Raw genomic sequence first — 21,013 nt, forward strand, 5'->3', positions numbered from 1 at the left:
CACTCCATGAGCGGCTTGACTGGCCTGGCCTTGAAGAGCTCTGCTATGTAGTGCACTCTGTGAGCTGCTTGACTGGCCTGGCCTTTGAAGAGCTCTGCTATGTAGTGCACTCTGTGAGCTGCTTGACTGGCCTGGCCTTTGAAGAGCTCTGCTATGTAGTGCACTCTGTGAGCTGCTTGTCTGGCCTGGCCTTTGAAGAGCTCTGCTATGTAGTGCACTCTGTGAGCTGCTTGACTGGCCTGGCCTTTGAAGAGCTTTGCTATGTAGTGCACTCCATGAGCGGCTTGACTGGCCTGGCCTTGAAGAGCTCTGCTATGTAGTGCACTCCGTGAGCTGCTTGACTGGCCTGGCCTGGAAGGGCTCTGCTATGTAGTGCACTCCGTGAGCTGCTTGACTGGCCTGGCCTAGAAGGGCTCTGCTATGTAGTGCACTCCGTGAGCTGCTTGACTGGCCTGGCCTGGAAGGGCTCTGCTATGTAGTGCACTCCGTGAGCTGCTTGTCTGGCCTGGCCTTGAAGGGCTCTGCTATGTAGTGCACTCCGTGAGCTGCTTGTCTGGGCTGGCCTGGAAGGGCTCTGCTATGTAGTTTACTGCGTGAGCTGCTTGAATGGCCTGGCCTAGAAGAGCTCTGCTATGTAGTGCACTCTGTGAGCTGCTTGACTGGCCTGGCCTTGAAGGGCTCTGCTATGTAGTGCACTCCGTGAGCTGCTTGACTGGCCTGGCCTGGAAGGGCTCTGCTATGTAGTGCACTGCGTGAGCTGCTTGAATGGCCTGGCCTAGAAGGGCTCTGCTATGTAGTGCACTGCGTGAGCTGCTTGAATGGCCTGGCCTAGAAGGGCTCTGCTATGTAGTGCACTCCGTGAGCTGCTTGACTGGCCTGGCCTGGAAGGGAGGGAGGGAGGCCGAGATGGGTGAGGTGAATAGATGGGTGTGTTATGGCAGGTTCAACACACCTCGTACCATGCTCTTTGACCCTGGGCTCTCTGGGGGTCAAGGAGGGAGGTGAGGGAAGGAGTGAGGGAGAGAGAGAGGGAGGAGTTGCCATCAGTAATGGCCTGAGCTCCTGGCTGCTCCTGGCTGGCCCGTCGGTAGTGAGGCTGGGAGACTGATTTAGTGTGACGTCCCTCTCCCTCTGTTTCCCTCCCTATTGATCTCCTGACATGCCGCCTCATGATAGTGCAGGCAGGACAGAAACGAGAAAAGACGAGAGGAGATAGACAGAGAGACAGACAGAGAGACAGACAGACAGGCAGACAGGCAGGGAAGGATAGGGGGAGAGAGCGAAAGAGAGGGAGAGAAAGAAGGAGAGTGATGAGAGAGATTCTCTTTGCAGCTCTATTTCTGGTCAGGGTCTGTAAGGACTAGTCCAACATCCCCCTGCTGAGTAAAGGGCAGTCTTCTGTTCAATGCCAGACAAATAAACAAATCATGTTATAGTGTGCGTTTCTACATTGTAATAACAGTACATTGACTATACTTTTTTTAAGTACAAACAAAAAAACAAATGTCCTAAATAATAATTGATTCTGTAGCTCTTTAACCTGCTACACCTTGGATGTTTTTGGACAATCTGCTTTCACAGACACAAACCACACTGCTAATCTGCTCCCTTTACCTCACAGCATGGATACTATGTTTAATAATAGACAATGTTTCACCTCTCTGTCTCTCTCTGTCTGTCTCTCTCTCTCTTTCTGCTCTCACCTCCCAAATTGTAGTAAAAACAGCATCAATAATTAATGATCCAATTAATAGTTTACACGGGTTTCTATTGAGTTGTCAAAGTGATGGAGAGCCTGCTGGCAATGAACTCTTTCTCCACTGTCTCCTCCCCACGTTGTGCTGCTGCCGGAAGCCTGAATCAGCACTATGGTGGTGGGCCTCAGCGCCTGCTGCGCCGGGCAGGGTGAAACCAACTGGCGGGGCGGGGCGCGGACTGCTGATGCTCACAATTTATGTCCATGATGAGTTTCCTGTTGGCTGAAGCACCCTCAGCTGGGTTTTTACCGGGCCTCACCAGGGCCACACCTGGGATCAGGGCCCAATTGTGGTTGGCACTGTTAGTTAAACAGGAGGAGGAGAGAGGCAACAGAGGGAGGCCACATTCTATAGACTGGGACAACAGTAGCCTACCCCAGCCCCGATCTGAGGGACGTGGCAGTGGCGGTGGATGGTGTGTGAATGTGTGTGAAAACCTTCAGATGAGCTGGAGAGAGAATGACTGCGGTTCCAGGGACTCACTCTTAGTTTAACACACTGCTTCGGTTCTGTGTCTATGTGATTTCAACATGTCGATTTGGATTTCAACATGTCTATATCAGGATAAGGTAACACCCAGATGCAGACCGCGTCGAAGTAACAATATTTATTACAGCAACAGAGGCAAATGTACAGGACGGCAGGCAGGCTCAGGGGCAGGCAGAGTGGTCGGGCAGGCGGGTTCAGTGTAAGGACAGGCAAGGGTCAAAAATCAGGAGGGCGAGAAAAAGAGAGGCTGGGAAAAGACAGGAGCTGACAGGACGAACGCTGGTAAGCTTGACAAACCAGACGAACTGGCAACAGACAAACAGAGAACACAGGTATAAGTACACAGGGAATAATGGCGAAGATGGGTGACACCTGGAGGGGGGGTGGACACATTCACAAAGACAGGTGAAACAGATCACGGCGTGATAGTCTATGGGATTTAAACATGTCTATGGGATTTAAACATGTCTATGGGATTTAAACATGTCTATGGGATTTAAACATGTCTATGGGATTTAAACATGTCTATGGGATTTAAACATGTCTATGGGATTTAAACATGTCTATGGGATTTAAACATGTCTATGGGATTTAAACATGTCTATGGGATTTAAACATGTCTATTGGATTTAAACATGTCTATGGGATTTAAACATGTCTATGGGATTTAAACATGTCTATGGGATTTAAACATGTCTATGGGATTTAAACATGTCTATGGGATTTAAACATGTCTATGGGATTTAAACATGTCTATTGGATTTAAACATGTCTATGGGATTTAAACATGTCTATTGGATTTAAACATGTCTATGGGATTTAAACATGTCTATGGGATTTAAACATGTCTATGGGATTTAAACATGTCTATGGGATTTAAACATGTCTATGGGATTTAAACATGTCTATGGGATTTAAACATGTCTATTGGATTTAAACATGTCTATGGGATTTAAACATGTCTATTGGATTTAAACATGTCTATGGGATTTAAACATGTCTGTTTAAACATGTCTATGGGATTTAAACATGTCTATGGGATTTAAACATGTCTATTGGATTTAAACATGTCTATGGGATTTAAACATGTCTATTGGAGCTTTAAACATGTCTATGGGAAAACATGTCTATGGGATTTAAACATGTCTATGGGATTTAAACATGTCTATGGGATTTAAACATGTCTATGGGATTTAAACATGTCTATGGGATTTAAACATGTCTATTGGATTTAAACATGTCTATGGGATTTAAACATGTCTATTGGATTTAAACATGTCTATGGGATTTAAACATGTCTATGGGATTTAAACATGTCTATGGGATTTAAACATGTCTATGGGATTTCAACATGTTAATATGATTTCATCATGTCTATGGGATTTAAACATCTGTGACTGTTAGAATTGCAAGCCGTAAGCTGTTTGGGGCTATCATGGACACAATAGCAAAGTCATTTGGTTGCAGCAGCTGAGACAAAGAGAGGCAGGGAGAGGAGAGGCAGCGATGCTAAAGTGTGTTTATGGCGACTGGCAGCAACAACAGCTCAGTGTGTGTGTGTGTGTGTGTGTGTGTGTGTGTGTGTGTGTGTGTGTGTGTGTGTGGCAGGGAGGGTAATCAGTGTTGAGTGTTGTCAGCTGTTGGTTCCAGCGGGTCACGGAGGGCATAGCCCATCTGGGGACTTCCATAATGTTTTATCACTGGGCATAACTGTATACAGTAAGTGGTTTTAGTACCCACAGGGACGGGTGAAGGGATGGAGGGCTTGTGATAGGACCCGGGGAGGGGTGAAGGGATGGAGGGCTTGTGATAGGACCCGGGGAGGGGTGAAGGGATGGAGGGCTTGTGATAGGACCCGGGGAGGGGTGAAGGGATGGAGGGCTTGTGATAGGACTAGTGGAGGGGTGAAGGGATGGAGGGCTTGTGATAGGACCAGGGGAGGGGTGAAGGGATGGAGGGCTTGTGATAGGACCCGGGGAGAGGTGAAGGGATGGAGGGCTTGTGATAGGACCCGGGGAGAGGTGAAGGGATGGAGGGCTTGTGATAGGACCCGGGGAGAGGTGAAGGGATGGAGGGCTTGTGATAGGACCAGGGGAGGGGTGAAGGGATGGAGGGCTTGTGATAGGACCAGGGGAGAGGTGGAGGGATGGAGGGCTTGTGATAGGACCAGGGGAGGGGTGAAGGGATGGAGGGCTTGTGATAGGACCAGGGGAGGGGTGAAGGGATGGAGGGTTTGTGATAGGACCAGGGGAGGGTACAGGGATGGAGGGCTTGTGATAGGACCAGTGGAGGGATGGAGGGCTTGTGATAGGTCCCGGGGAGGGGTGGAAGGATGGTGATAAGAGGAGGATGGCTGATTGTTTTGGAGAGGACCTGACCTTGCTCTGCCTTGCAGTGTCTCGGTCAGCCTTGAAAGATTTTCATGAATATTAATGTCGAAATGATTTACTGTTTACTCAGCTTCCAAAGACGTGATCCTCAACACTCTTGATAGCAACCCTAGAGTAAAGCTACAGACCAGGCTATACATTGAGAGAGATATTGAGAGAACATCTGATCTCCCTTCCTCCCCAAACCTAACAACATTTTTATATGCTTCCAACTGAATTCCCTGACTTCTCCCAGATTGAGTTAAGTATTCACCAGGCTAACTGCTTTATGGAGACCTGTCCTTTATAGCTCCATTAGATTATTCTCTTTTCACAGGAAGTGATGCGAAGGAAATGATGCGTGCAGCTTTGGGTTGCAAAAATGCACTGGTTCTATTTAACCTTACCTGTTCCCTGCAGACGTATTGGCACACTGTGCAGTGTGTACTACAGTCATTTGAACTCGCACACGCCTACTGTAAAATCAATCTAGTTGTTTCAGCTAATTATTCTTAAGTAACTGGTTCCACAGCCTATTTTTGGTTTACTCAACTTTTCGGTCCAAGTGTTACCTGAACAACAATTTTGCGCATTTTACCTAAAATAAAGGCTGTGTAACTAGTTACACACAAACACAGCGTTTTCAACACAGGGTTTAAACACTGTTTCCCATACTTGTTCAAGGAACCATAAACAATGAATGAACATGCACCTGTGGAATGGTCGTTAAGACAGAGAGCTTACAGACGGTAGGCAATTAAGGTCACAGTTATGAACACTTAGGACATTAAAGAGGCCTTTCTACTGACTGAAAAACACCAGAAGATAGATGCCCAGGGTCCCTGCTCTTAGGCATGCTGCAAGGAGGCATGAGGACTGCAGATGTGCTCAGACTGTCCGCAATAGGCTGATAGAGGTTGGACTGAGGGCTTGTAGGCCTGTTGTAAGGCAGGTCCTCACCAGGCATCACTAGCAACAACATCGCCTATGGGCACAAACCCACCGTCGCTGGACCAGACAGGACTGGCAAAAAGTGCTCTTCACTGACGAGTCGCGGTTTTGTCTCACCAGGGGTGATGGTCGGATTTGCGTTTACTGTCGAAGGAATGAGCGTTACACTGAGGCCTGTACAGTCGTGGCCAAAAGTTTTGAGAATGACACAAATATTAATTTTCACAAAGTCTGCTGCCTCAGTTTGTATGATGGCAATTTGCAAATACTCCAGAATGTTAAGAAGAGTGATAGGATGAATTGCAAAAAATTGCAAAGTCCCTGAACTGAATAATTTCCACTGCATTTCAGCCCTGCCACAAAAGGACCAGCTGACATCATGTCAGTGATTATCTCGTGTTGATGAGGACAAGGCCTGAGATCATTCTGTCATGCTGATTGAGTTCAAACAACAGACTGGAAACTTCAAAAGGAGGGTGATGCTTGGAATCATTGTTCTTCCTCTGTCAACCATGGTTACCTGCAAGGAAACACGTGCCGTCATCATTGCTTTATACAAAAAGGGCTTCACAGGCAAGGATATTGCTGCCAGTAAAATTGCACCTAAATCAACCATTTATCGGATCATCAAGCGGTTCAATTGTTGTGAAGAAGGCTTTTCAGGGCACCCAAGAAAGCCTAGCAAGCGCCAGGACTGTCTCCTAAAGTTGATTCAGATGGGGGCACCACCAGTACAGAGCTTGCTCAGGAATGGAAGCAGGCAGGTGTGAGCGCATCAGCAGGCAGGTGTGAGTGCATCTGCACGCATAGTGAGGCGAAGACTTTTGGAGGATGGCCTGGTGTCAAGAAGGGCAGCAAAGAAGCCACTTCTCTCCAGGAAAAACATCAGGGACAGACTGATATTCTGCAAAAGGTACAGGGATTGCACTGCTGAGGACTGGGGCAAAGTCATTTTCTCTGATGAATCCTCTTTCCGATTGTTTGGGGCATCTGGAAAAAATATTGTCCGGAGAAGACAAGGTGAGCGCTACCATCAGTCCTGTGTCATGCCAACAGTAAAACATCCTGAGACCATTCATGTGTGTGGTTGCTTCTCAGCCAAGGGAGTGGGCTCACTCACAATTTTGACCAAGAACACAGCCATGAATAAAGAATGGTACCAACACATCCTCTGAGAGCAACTTCTCCCAACCATCCAGGAACAGTTTGGTGACGAACAATGTCTTTTCCAGCATGATGGAGCACCTTGCCATAAGGCAAAAGTGATAACTAAGTGGCTCTGGAAACAAAACATCGATATTTTGGGTCCATGGCCAGGAAACTCCCCACACCTTAATCCCATTGAGAACTTGTGGTCAATCCTCAAGAGGCGGATGGACAAACAAACCCCACAAATTCTGACAAACTCCAAGCATTGATTATGCAAGAATGGGCTGCCATAAGTTAGGATGTGGCCCAGAAGTTAATTAACAGCATGCCAGGGCGGATTGCAGAGGTCTTGAAAAAGAAAGTTCAACATATTGACTCTTTGCATCAACTTCATGTAATTGTCAATAAAAGCCTTTGACACTTATGAAATGCTTGTAATTATACTTCAGTATTCCATAGTAACATCTGACAAAAATATCTAAAGACACTGAAGCAGCAAACTTTGTGGAAATTAATATTTGTGTCATTCTCAAACTTTTGAACACGACTTTACTCTGGAGCGGGATCGATTTTGGAGGTAGAGGTTCCGTCATAGTCTGGGGCATTGTGTCATAGCATCATCGGACTGAGCTTGTTGTCATTACAGGCAATCTCAACGCTGTGCGTTACAGGGAAGACATCCTCCTCCCTTCCTACAGGCTCAGCCTGACATGACCCTCCAGCATGACAATGCCTCCAGCCATACTGCTCGTTCTGTGCGTGATTTCCTGCAAGACAGGAATGTCGATGTTCTACCATGGCCAGCGAAGAGCCCGGATCTCATTACCATTGAGCACCCCCCCCCCAACTCCAGAAATGTCGGGAACTTCCAGGTGCCTTGGTGGAAGAGTGGGGTAACATCTCACAGCAAGAACTGGCAAATCTGGTGCAGTCCATGAGGAGGAGATGCACTGCAGTATTTAATGCAGCTGGTGGCCACACCAGATACTGACTGTTACTTTGTTCAGGGACACATTATTCCATTTCTGTGAAACTTGTTCAGTATATGTCTGTTGTTGAATCTTGTTATGTTCATACAAATATTTACACATTTTGTTGACAGTGAGATGACGTTCATTTTTTTGCTGACTTTATGTCACTGGTATCAAATATGTGAGTTGAAAACATTGTTAAAAGTGCTGTGTGTGTGTTAACATTTGCACAGACTTTTTTTTTTGTCAAGATGCCCAAATAATAATTTATAGTTGAAAAAACACATTTTAAATTGACTGAAGTTTTGTCAAGTTGGAGCTAACTTTGGGGAAACACATTTTGTTTAGTTCAGCTCTTAGACCAAAAAGTTGAGTTTTCTTTTTAACAGTGCATACTGTACATACGCCAGGCTATGTATCGACAAATCGGCAATGGAGACAGATCCAGTGTCCTGAATGGTCCATAGTGACAAACTGGGCGTACCTCATACTTCATCGCTGTATGCTTTTAATAGGAATCATTTCATGATGCCGAATTTGTCTTATTGGGTTGTAAAATTAGTGGCCTATGGAAGCTAATAGTACTTCTAAATAGGAGTGTTTATCAGGAATGTTTAATGTGTTGATATATCTTTCGTTGGCTGAGAGAGATAGACGGAGGGCGAGACAGACACGAATATCTTATGTTAACTTCAAAGAAAGAACACTACAAAATGACTCCTCCTCTCGACAGGCCTCCTCAGCGCTCTGTACCTCTCCTTCTGTCAGGGACGACTTCCATCCCGCCTTCAACATTCACTACTTCTCACTCTTTTCGTTACCATCATCAACCAGAGGAAACGCTGCTGAAGTCTATAACAACATGATGTTGTTCTAGAAAGCAGGTCCAGAAGTCATGTTGGATCTAAAGATGATGATCTCTCTATCAGGAGAGCGATGGGTTGAGGATGGATGGAGGAGAGGGAGAAGTGGAGGACCGAGGAAGAGAAGAGCGAGAGAGAGAGAGATGGGCGTTTACAGGGGCTAGTTCTTGATTTGTCTGAGTGAGCCAGTCTCCATCGATCCCCCTGACCCACATCAAACAGGTTACAGACAGACAGACTGACTGAGCCTTATTGGAAAAAGTGCACACACAGAGAACAGACACAGAGAAAAATATGAACTCTCTCCATGACTGCTGAAGTCCCTGCCTGGCCTTCTGGGCTGAGGGAATATGTCTCTCTCTCACACACCCAGACCCAGGCTGGTAAGACAGTAGGACGCACGGATGCTATCTTCATTTGAACAATGTGAATTTCTGTCTGTCGATTGCTTTAAAGTTACGACTGCAGAGAGTTACAACGATGTCTTTGGCTAGTTTGCTTCAATAGAATGTCTTAGAAAAGAGGTTTGACTGGCAACATGAGTGAATGATTTATAAGAGTGTTGGGCCTGGTTTGCTCTTGCAACCAATGAGAATTGTTCCAAGACTAAACGCAACCTAAATGGTCTGTGCTTGTGTTGTCTGAATGTGTGTTCATAGTAGTCATGGTCATGTACTCTGTGCTGTATACCATCGCAGGATTGACTTAAGGGAGGCCCATCTACTGTGTGTGGACTGTATGTTTCTACTCTCTTCACAGGAGCTATTGTTGTTCACCTGTGAGTGTGTGTGTGTCAGCACTGTATGTTGGAGTTCTGTGGTCCTCACCTTTCCCTCTCACTGTCTGCTTGTGTGTGTGTGTGTGTGTGTGTGTGTGTGTGTGTGTGTGTGTGTGTGTGTGTGTGTGTGTGTGTGTGTGTGTGTGTGTGTGTGTGTGTGTGTGTGTGTGTGTGTGTGTGTGTGTGTGTGTGTGTGTGTGTGTGTGTGTGTGTGTGTGGCTCCCACAGGAGATTTGGATGGCCACTGGTTGGACCATGCGTCATGGCATAGCAGCGAGGCCTCCCCAATGTCTTTGGTGAGACATGCGGAGCCCTGCCCCTAACCCCCCCCCCCCCCCCCCTCTCAGAGTCCTTTGTCATTTCATGTTTGCTTTGTTTTATTTACACCTCCGCATGGGTTTTCTTCTTTCTTTCTGTTTTTTATCCCACACCTGTAGGGGACAGTCAAAGGGGGAAAAGAAAAACTATTGAGCAGGCATTTTTGTCCGACTCAACACACAACACCTTATCTGAGAGGCAAAAGAAAATGGTTCGCTTTGGGGGCCACTCATTGGAAGAGGACGCAGAATGGTGCGAACCCCAGGTTAAAGACTCTGGCGTTGACACATGCAGTAGCACTACCCTAAACGAGGACAATCAGCATAGCCATAGTGAGAAGGTACTGGAGTCTATGTAGCCAAAATATCTGCTTCTTGTTATTTTTTTCTTTATTTTTCTTTACCTACCTCCTCCGGTCTTTATCTGTCACTAATCGTTAAATAGTAGACATGTTTATTCTTTTAAAAATTTGAATTGATTGATTTTCCTTTGAACTTTGTCTTTATTATTATTCCGGGGAATTGATCAGATTGATTTCATTTCGACAGCAGCTTGCTGGGTGTTGCTGAAATAGGAGATGGGGAACCCCTCTTTATTGTTCTGCTGTTTGCTCTCTGGCAGCATAAAGATCCATCCAGGAGCATTAAAACACAAATCTCTTTTTGTCATGGCACACAGCAATGTCCACTCCTCTAGTTGCATGCTGCTAGTTGCTCTGTCTGTTTTGTTATTTTTACTGTAGCGGCCATCTTAGTAACGTTACAGTAGGGTAACGACACCTACCTCTCACAGACACAGGCCTTTAGTCCAGTCCCTCACTGGAATGACCCCTCCTCTCCCAACATACACTACCTAGTCAAGTCATTATCCCCCCTAGATCTCCACTCAGTCTAATACCAAAACTAAACCAAGCACTTATAACAGGGACGATTGGATTTGTTTTGCACAGACAAAGTTATGTTTTTCTTTTTTTCCCTTCCACTGTCATGTTTGTTGTGATTTCATATATTTTTTGTCTCTCTTCATCTTGGCCTTAATCATCGCCCTGTGCTATTCTTTTGGGAGTTTCGTCCATAAATCCTACTTCAGTTCACCTCTTTTTTTGTTTTTTTTGTTGCATAATTACATTTTTCTTCATCTGCTTCTACCTGCTCCATTGTGGAGGTGTAGTGCTGTGTGTAGCAGGGCAGAGGGAGGTGGAGTGCTGTGTGTAGCAGGGCAGAGAGAGGTGGAATGCTGTGTGTAGCAGGGAAGAGAGTGGTGGACTGCAGTCTTAACCTCCCTCTGCCTTCAGCTAAGGCCTCCCTCACAGACCATCAGACAAAATCTACACTCATCCAAACTCAACTGGATTTGATGCCAATGTGGCTGAGTTTTAAGTGAGATGTTCTAGATACAGTGAAGGTTTTCTCAGATGGTTTGTGTGGAGCCTCTGCTCTGCGGGGACTAGGAGGGCGTGATGGTTTGCCTATTTTACCCTGCATGGGGTGCTGAATGCTCTCTACCTCTTTCCTGTTGGCAGGATCACACACGCCCTGGCATTGGATGTGCAAAATGTTTCATTTTCATTGTGTGATACATTTATCATAACATACCTAGAAAAATGTGAATTGAATCGTTTTAGTGAAAATAGTACCTAAAATCAGATTGAAGTACTTCCATGAAGTATGTTTTTGGACATAGTTAATCACTGCTTAAAATGCGGGCTGTGGTATTGTAAATAGTGTTTTATTTTGCCATTGTTTTAAAATTTTGCCTTCAACTACAGTACGTACACACAGTAACTGTGATGCAGGAGATACAATCATTTTTTTTGAGTTTGGTTATCTAATTGATTTTGATTTACTTTTATTATTTAATTGTGACAATCCGGCTAATCCCAAAAGAAAAAACAGGTTATATTATCTGAAATGGAAAGGATAGAGACAGAGCTATAATCACCAGATTAGATAACTAACCAGAGCTTGTGTGATCCTTCATTAAGTCAAATTAAGTGATACCCCCCCACCTCACCCCACCCTTCACATGATACACACTTTTCTGAAGAAGTCTTTTTAAAGGGATTGAAGTGAATCTGGTGTGGATGAGTTGTAAAACACAAGGTGTGTTGTTGCTGTGTGTGTTCCTATAGCATCCAGTTACATGGCAGCCCTCCAAAGATGGGGAGCGCCTAATGGGGCGGATTCTGCTCAACAAGCGGATGAAGGATGGAAGTGTACCTCGAGACTCAGGAGCACTGCTGGGACTGAAGGTGAGTCTGCCCCGTCTGTCTGACCTCTCTGGCTGGACTTCTGTCTATCTACTGGGACCAGTCTGACCTGATGGTCAGAGGCCGTTTGTTATTACAGCTGTCCATCACTATTCAAAGGTTGCTTCCCAAATGGTATCCTACTCCGTATGTAGAGAGAATGTTGCCGTTTGGGCCTCGCTAAAGAGTATATACAGCGGATATATGTCTTATTGACATAATGTTCTGGTTGTAAACTGGTTTTGTGGTTGAGGAAAAAGACGTTGCTGAAAAGACATGAACAAACCGTCCTTATGAACATCTAGTACAACCTGATCATAACATCATAATGGAGTCCTTACTACCAGGTATTCAGGGCTCAAAAGGCCCGTACTGAAGATCATCTAAACATTTTAGAATTATATTTTTGAATTGTATATTATGAGTGGACACTACACCTTGGTATCAGAACAAAATAAGAACATTCAGATTCTTCACCACAATAAGCAATGTTTTCATATTATTTGTAGAAACTATGTTTTTATCTGCATATACATTTTGAAGTGATATGTGTGGGTGACTTGCCTAATTATGAATGACATAATTGTATTATTCATGATTTAATATTAATTAGGCGGCAACTTATTTCCTTGATTTAATATTAATGAGCTGTGTCTTGATATCAAATTCTTTATGTTCATGCTGTATTCCAAATGGCACCCTATTCCCTTAACCAGGGACCTGGTAGTAGTGCACTATATAAGGAGTAGTGTACCATTTAGGACTCAGTCTCTAAACTACCAGATGCCGTGAGAGCGTACTATGCAGTGTGGTTATGTAGAAAAGCCTATTTAAAATGTTCAGTCAGAGACAATGTCCCCTTACTGTAGATAGGGAGATCACATCTGAAACATTGGGATTGTACAGCTTATTCCCCATTATGTACAGTACTGTAACTGGGTTACTAAACATATGTCCCATATTTACAGTATATCATGATTAGATGGGTAGATTTTCTGAATTAAAATATCTTAGGTTTTCTTAACTCTTCCTAATGCATTCATTTGAATGATCTGTGCGGCTTGGGCTGGTTTAAGATCTGAGCACACACAGCTAGCCAAAGCACAGTGAGGGGCTAGCACAGTGAGGGCCATCAGGAGAGAAAAGGAAAGTGGCAAGATGGAAAATCATTAATGATTGAATGAGCTTCCTGAATTGGTATGTTTGTGTCTAGTCAGTGCCTCTTTGTGCTGTACGGTACGCTATGTGTTTCTCCTCACTCAGCAGCAAGCAGTGACCAGCCAGTCTGTTTGTCTCTCTCTCTTTTGAACTATCTCTATCTATCCATCTCTCACTCTCTGTCCCTTTCCCTTTCCCGCTCTCTCTCGCCCGGCTGTTACATAAAGCCATTTCATTTAGGAGTCTTCCCTAAGCTCCTTTGTATGTTGGCATTCAACTGCCATTAAGAGGGGATTTTATTTGTCTGATGCCTGTGGAGGGAGAGCGGTTCAGGGGCTTACAGAGTAGAGCAGAGCTGGGCCCCCTGGCCTGCTATAGGCCCCCCAGGCCTCAAGTGTTCCAGCACTATGGAGAGAGAGGTGGCCCCAGGGATCCAACACAACACACAGGGACATTCAACATTATGAAAAGAGATGTACATTTTGACGAAACACGTAGATACTTTCTCTTTTCAAGAATAGCACCCTATGGGCAGAATGATGCTATGTGGCTACATATGCAATTAGAATTAGGCCTAGATCTGCAGGTTGTATTTTACCATGTGCGAATTCAATTCACACATGGATTTGGTCAAACATGGTCAATAAATATGTTTCTATGAAACAAAGTGATCAGTGCATCCATGTTCCTTCCCTGCCAGGCTGCTTACACCATACTGAGGGTGTGATTATATTACAGTATAATAATATATACTACTACTATACATGTTGATGTGTGTTGCTTCCCTCATAGGTGGTGGGTGGAAAGATGACAGAATCTGGTAGACTTTGTGCTTTCATCACTAAAGTGAGGAAAGGAAGTCTAGCGGATACTGTTGGACACCTCAGACCAGGTACCTACTGATCTGATTTTATACTCTACATCCCTTACCATGTTTAGAACTACACTTATTATGTGTAGAACTACATTTACCATGTTTAGAACTTCACTTACTATGCTTAGAACTACACTTACCATGCTTAGAACTACGCTTACTACCTTTAGAACTACACATACTATGCTTAGAACTACATTTACCACATTTAGAACTACATTTACTGTTTTGAACTGCATTTACCATGTTTAGAAGTACACTTACTGTACTTAGAACTACATTGACCATGTTTAGAAGTACACTTACTGTGTTTAGAACTGCATTTACCATGTTTGGAACTACATTTACCATGTTTAGAAGTACACTTACTGTGTTTAGAACTGCATTTACCATGTGTAGAAGTACACTTACTGTGTTTAGAACTACACTTATAGATTTTTTCAAGCACGCTGAAGATTGTCAATACATTTCTCATGTACACAGCACTGTAGATTTAATAAGCTACTTCAGTGATTCAAGAATTTGGATTACTTGGTGAACTGGTGCTGAACTGGGTCAGAACCTTGTTTAAACTGCTGACACCCTTTGACCTTAATTTAATAGCACTAATTACAACATGTATGAACTAGACAGATGTGCTGTTATTTGTTACCATAAGGGTTGCGACCGAGGCCTATTCAATCATTTATAATATTACCGTAGCAGGAAGACTACAATGCTGTACTGTTTGTTTATGTGTGCTGTGTTTTCTACAATACCATTCACATTCTCCTTTTTTTCCATCATGTGGGCCTGTTCATGTTTATAACTCCACGGATCATGTTTTTAACTATATTTATAACTATGCTTCCCATGTTCATAACGGCACCGTGCCAGCTGACGTCTTGATGTGTGGATGACTGACAGCATCTCTTGTTTTACAAGGCGACCAGGTGCTGGAGTGGAACGGGAGGTTTTTACAAGGAGCCACATTTAAAGAAGTTTACAATATCATTCTAGAATCAAAGCCAGAACCCCAGGTGGAACTGGTGGTCTCAAGGCCCATAGGGTAAGACCTCACAACAGCAACTACACTTATTACTACTGAACCATCAAAAAACTACAGTCTATTCACATTCATACATTTGTAAAAAATATGTTTCTGGCAGAGGAGAGAGAAGATAGGAGAAAAGGGGGCTGAGTGTATTTGAATGTAATTTGTTTTGCTTGTTTATTTAACACATGTGCCTCCCAACCCTCCCTCCCAATATCCCTCCCCTCCATCAGTCCTCCAGTGTGATGACAGTGTCAGAGGCTCATATGGGACTAGCAGTGCGGCACAGTGAAATGAACGGTGGCTGCTGCCTCCATCTCTCTCTCTCTCTCTCTCTCTCTCTCTCTCTCTCTCTCTCTCTCTCTCTCTCTCTCTCTCTCTCGCTGTGTCTCACTACCCACTCCCCCCCCTCTCTCTCTCTTTCTCTCTGTGTGTCTCACTACCCACTCTCTCTCTCTCTCTCTCTCTCTCTCTCTCTCTCTCTCTCTCTCTCTCTCTTTCTCTCTGTGTGTCTCACTACCCACTCTCCCCCCTCTCCTCCACAAACAGCGGGATGCCAATTGTTTTTGAAAGTAGAGATACCCAGAGAAATCAGAAACCCCTTTGCTTTGTCAGTGTCTATATTTGTCCTGCTTTGTATTGCTGAGGGAGGGAGCTGCTGTACAGGAGAATTAAGACTAATGCTCTTCTTTGGACCATTAAAATACAGTGCATTCAGCATTAGCACCAATTTATCCCCTCTTCCTTCCTCATCCCCCCTCCCCCCCCTCTCTCCTTTCAGAGATATTCCTCGGATACCAGACAGCACACATGCACAACTGGAATCAAGTAAGTCTGGCTTTTCTTTCATTTCCCAATGATAACTAATTAGCCTGTGTTAATTAATCAACCTTGAAATATCAAGCTAAGGTATTGTCAGGGAGAAGTGATGATATCTAATTTCTATCTCTCTACCCTACTTGCTTTCTTTCTCTCTCTCTCTCTCCTCCCCCTCCTCTTTCTCTCTCCCTCTTCCTCTCCTTGAAGTATGTTACCAAAATCACAGTGTTTCAGATTTGATCATGTGACCTCCTCCCTGTCTGTCCTGTCTCAGGTTCGAGTTCCTTTGAGTCTCAGAAGATGGATCGCCCCTCTATCTCTGTCACGTCTCCCATGAGTCCCGGGATGCTGCGGGATGCCCCCCAGTACCTGTCAGGACAGCTCTCAGTGAGTACCCTACTACAATACCCACAATACATCCTGGCTCTGTCTGGACCTACATTACCTGCAGGAAAGGATCATACAGTGTAGATTCACACAGAGGGTTTGAGAACAGATGTTTTCTTTCTCTGCAGTATTCAGGGAGAGTAGCTGGAGCTCTGGAGGGTAGCTGGAGCTCTGGAGAGTAGCTGGAGCTCTGGAGAGTAGCTGGAGCTCTGAGAGTTGTTCAGTTAGACCCATCCCAACCCAGCATAGGACCACAGATCATGTTGCCCTGAACCATGTTGCTTATTATCTGATGCCTAATATACTCTTGGGGGAAGTGAGTAAAAGGCTTAACTCTGAAACTCAGGAGGCCAGACGGAAATAGACTAATGCTAACCTCCAGGCACTTATTTTAAATAACACTCAGGATATTTAGTTTCTTGGAGAAAAAAAAAAGAGTGTTATGAAATAGTCACAGCTTTTCAATCCCTTTCCTTATGATAACACATCCATTTTATATGTGATTATGAATATCTTGATTTATTTCCTGATATCTTTTTATTAAAAAATATAGTGTATCCGTAGTGTATTTGTTTATCAGAAGAGGTGAGAATGTTTGATAGTTGACTGTGTGTCTGTAAACACTGTACGCCTTTGACTGTAATGTTGCTCTCCAGTAAAACTGCTCCTAGAGCCAGAGAAGGAAGGAAGAGAAGGAATCTTTTGATGTCAGTGTTCTTTCTGCTTGTTGTTGTTTTCTTTGGTGAGGAGGGGGAGATCTAATCTGTGCTGCTGCTAGCGTTTCCGCCTGGCTCCTCTCCTCTCCCGTCTGTATGTAACGGGAGTATGGCGGAGCAGAGTGAGAGCCAGGGAGAGAAGGAGCACAGAGAGAGGTAGCAGGCACACACAGGCCCTCCAGTATTCAGATGCCTACACCCAGGAGGCCCATGCTGACAGTTATGACGCAAATAGAGCCCAGTCAGCCAATCATGCTGCAGTTGTGATCTCTGCAATCCCTACCTGTAGCACTCAGCCCCACACCACTCAGATCCAGAAGTTCTCTCTATTTCATCAATGAGCTGACCTTGAAACCAAAACAAGAGTATTTGCATCGTACTGTAGTTAATATACTGTAGTTATACTGTAATTAATATATTGTAGTTAATATACTGTAGTTATACTGTAATTAATATACTGTAGTTATACTGTAATTAATATACTGTAGTTATACTGTAATTCATATATTGTAGTTAATATACTGTAGTTATACTGTAATTAATATACTGTAGTTATACTGTAATTAATATACTGTAGTTATACTGTAATTAATATACTGTAATTAATATACTATAATTGATATAGTGTAATTAATATACTATAATTGATATAGTGTAATTAATATACTATAATTGATATACTGTAGTACATTACCTTGTTGGATCAAGTGCCAGCTGAACATTACGTTGGATGCAGTTATAAATTGTAATGTTTTTTTATTATTATTTGTATTATTTTCAAACCTTGTTGAGGGAACAATTGGATTTCAATACGTCATCATGTTAAATGAAGAAAGGAAGGAAAGTTACAGTCCAGAGAGCTCGGGAGGGAATGCTTAGTTAGAAGTCATCAATCATTTTCTGTGAAAACGGAAGCAGAGCAGCCTCTTCCTCTCTCTTAGGATTACAGTGTGGAGGTACAGGAACCCACAGATAAGGCTCCAAGACAATACAGCACATTAGTGAATAATGAGATGCAGATTGATGCTAATGAACGGTGGGGGAAAACACACACATCGCTAGATGGACTCTCCGTCCCCTCCTCCTCAAAATGTGTTTGTGTTATTGTGGCACTGGTTCGAGTCCAGTGACTCTGTGTTTTGTTGGTTGTTTTGTGTTTTTTTGTTGGTTTTATTGCATTTTTCTATGTTGTTGTTTAATTTTGCTTACCCAGAGCCAAAGCCTTAGTAGAAGAACAGCGCCTTTTGTCCCTAGGGTCCAGGTAAACACCTGTCTGACTCACAGACTGACTCTCTTTGGTCTTCGCTCGCCTTTTTCTGTTGCCTTTTTGCTTTCCTCCATCTTGGAAAATGCATACCAGGGAAATGGCGGCATCTTTCCCTTGCAGTGCGGTGCATTATGTCATTGTTATTATTATTATTATTCATTTATACCATATAACATGATCATACGGTTATGACAGGAGTCTCGACTCTTTGCATGACTAACTGATCTAAAGGAAATATTTCAGAGAGACACCCTTCCATTGCCAGATCCTGTAGCCTACACTCAACAGCAACGACAAGCTCAAACATTATTTGTCACATGCGCAGAATACAACAAGTGTAGACCTTACTGTGATATGTTTACTTACAAGCTCTTAACCAACAGTGCAGTTCAAGAAGGGCTAAGAAAATATTTACCAAATAAACAAGTCAAAAATAATAAAAAGTAACACAATAACATAACAATAACGAGGCTATATACAAGGGTACCGAGTCAATGTGTGGGGGAACACGTCAGAGGTCATTTGTCCATGTAGGTAGGGGTGAAGTGACTATGCATTTGAAGTGACTGGCCATTTGATCAATTGTTCTGCAGTGTTATGGCTTGGGGATAGAAGCTGTTAAGGAGCCTTTTGGTCCTAGACTTGGTGTCCTGGTACCACTTGCGGTAGCAGAGAAAACAGTCTATGATTTGGGTGACTGGAGTCTCTGACAATTTCATGGGCTTTCCTCTGACACCGCCTATTATGTAGGTCCTAGATTGCAGGAAGCTTGGCCCCAGTGATGTACTGGGCGGCACGCACTTCCCTCTGTAGCACCTTACGGTCAGATGCTGACCGGTCAGATGCTGAGCAGTTGCCATACCAGGCGGTGAGGCAAATGGTCAGGATGCTCTCGATGGTGCAGCTATTAGAACTTTTTGAGGATATGAGGGCCCATGCCATGTCTCCTGAGGGGGAAAAGGTTTTGTCGTGCCCTCTTCACGACTGTCTTGGTGTGTTTGGACCATGATAGAGCGTTGGTGATGGAGTTTCAAGGACCTTGAAACTCTCGACCCGCTTCACTACAGCCCCGTTGATGTTGATGTGGGCCTGTTCGGCCCACCTTTTCTTGTAGTCCATGATCAGCTCCTTTGTCTTGCCCACATTGAGGGAGAGGTTGTTGTCCTGGCACCACACTGCCAGTTGTCTGACCCCCTCCCTATAGGCTGTCTCATCATTGTCGTGGACAGGCCTACCACTGTTGTGTCGTCTGAAAACTTGGAGTCATGCTTGGCCACGCAGTCGTGGGTGAACAGGGAGTACAGGAGGGGACTAAGTACACCCCCCTAAGGGGCCCCAGTGTTGAGGATCAGAGTGGCAGACGTGTTGTTGCCTACCCTTACCACCTGAGGGCGGTCCATCAGGAAGTCCAGGATCCAGTTGCAGAGGGAGGTATTTAGTCCCAGGGTCCTTAGCTTAGTGATGAGCATCGTGGGCACTATGGTGTTGAACGCTGAGCTCTAGTTAATGAACAGCATTCTCACATAGGTGTTGCTTTTGTCCAGGTGAGAAAGGGCAGTGTGAAGTGCGATTGAGATTGAGTCAACTGTGGATCTGTTGGGACAGTATGCGAATTGGAGTGGATCTAGGGTATCCTGGAGGATGCTGAGCCAAGACTTTCAAAGCACTTCATGGCTACCGACGTGAGTGCTACGGGGTGGTAATCATTTAGGCAGGTTACCTTCACTTCCTTGGGTACAGGGACTGGTCTGCTTGAAACATGTAGGTATTACAGGCTCAGTCAGAGAGAGGTTGAAAATGTCAGTGAAGTCACATGTCAGTTGGTCCGCACATGCTTTGAGTACACGTCCTGGTAATCCATCTGGCCCTGTGGCTTTGAATGTTGACCTGTTTAAAGGTCTTGCTCACATCGGCTACCGAGAGCGTTATCACACAGTCATCCAGAGTAGCTGGTGCATTTAGCTCATCTGGTAGGCTCACGTCACTGGGCAGCTCGTGTCTAGGTTTCCCTTTGTAGTCCGTAATAGTTTTGAATATGACATGCTGGTAAAAATGTGGAAAACTGATTTAAGTTTGCCTGCATTAAAGTCCCCGGCCACTAGGCGCGCCACTTCTGGGTGAGCATTTTCTTGTTTGCTTATGGCCTTGTAGAGTTAGTTGAGTGTGGTCTTAGTGCCAGCATCGGTCTGTGGTGGTAAATAGACGGCTACAATTAATATAGATGAGAACTCTCTTGGTAGATAGTGTGGTCTACAACTTACCATAAGGTACTCTACCTCAGGTGAGCAATACCTCGAGACTTCTTTAATATTAGACATCGCACAACAGCTGTTATTGACAAAACGACACACACCCCCACCCCTCTGTTCTGCCGGTGCATGGAAAATCCTGCCAGCTCTATATTATCCGTGTCGTCGTTCAGCCACGATTCTGTGAAACATAAGATATTACAGTTCTTAATGTCCCGTTGGTAGGATAATCGTAATCGTAGGTCATCAATTGTGAGGGCAGTGGGAGTTTACTTGCTCGCCTACGGATTCTCAAAAGGCAGCCCAATCTGCATCCTCTTCCTCCGTCTTTTCTTCGCTCAAATAAATGGGATCTGTTCCCGGGAGAGCTGTATATCTTTCTCGTAAGACTCGTTAAAGGAAAAAGCTTCTTCTGATGTCCAGAAGATATTTTCGGTCATAAGAGACGGTAGCAGCAACATTATGTACGAAATACAGTGGCAAGAAAAAGTATGTGAACCCTTTGGAATTACCTGGATTTCTGCATAAATTAGTCGTAAAATTTGATCTCATCTTCATCTTAGACACAACAATAGACAAACACAATGAGCTTAAACTAATAACACACAAATTATTGT

The 21,013-nt window shown here is 44.3% G+C and overlaps 1 protein-coding gene across 25 annotated transcripts in view; it reads left to right on the forward strand.

The window, feature by feature from the left end:
- LOC118364073 (regulating synaptic membrane exocytosis protein 2-like) overlaps positions 1-21,013 on the forward strand; it is a 205,289-nt gene that overhangs the window by 86,183 nt on the left and 98,093 nt on the right. For 12 of the 25 annotated variants that reach the window (XM_052489733.1, XM_052489735.1, XM_052489738.1 and 9 more), the window contains 7 exons: positions 9,765-9,985; positions 11,777-11,896; positions 13,844-13,943; positions 14,850-14,973; positions 15,740-15,786; positions 16,052-16,164; positions 18,094-18,141. In XM_052489733.1, coding sequence (XP_052345693.1) covers positions 9,765-9,985; positions 11,777-11,896; positions 13,844-13,943; positions 14,850-14,973; positions 15,740-15,786; positions 16,052-16,164; positions 18,094-18,141 — 773 coding nt within the window. Of the gene's footprint in view, positions 1-9,555; positions 9,624-9,764; positions 9,986-11,776; positions 11,897-13,843; positions 13,944-14,849; positions 14,974-15,739; positions 15,787-16,051; positions 16,165-18,093; positions 18,142-21,013 lie in introns of all 25 variants that reach the window. The other 13 variants (XM_052489742.1, XM_052489743.1, XM_052489752.1 and 10 more) reach the window with 4 other exon arrangements.

Source organism: Oncorhynchus keta, chromosome 31, assembly GCF_023373465.1.
Source record: "Oncorhynchus keta strain PuntledgeMale-10-30-2019 chromosome 31, Oket_V2, whole genome shotgun sequence".
NCBI classification, from domain to species: Eukaryota; Metazoa; Chordata; class Actinopteri; order Salmoniformes; family Salmonidae; genus Oncorhynchus; species Oncorhynchus keta.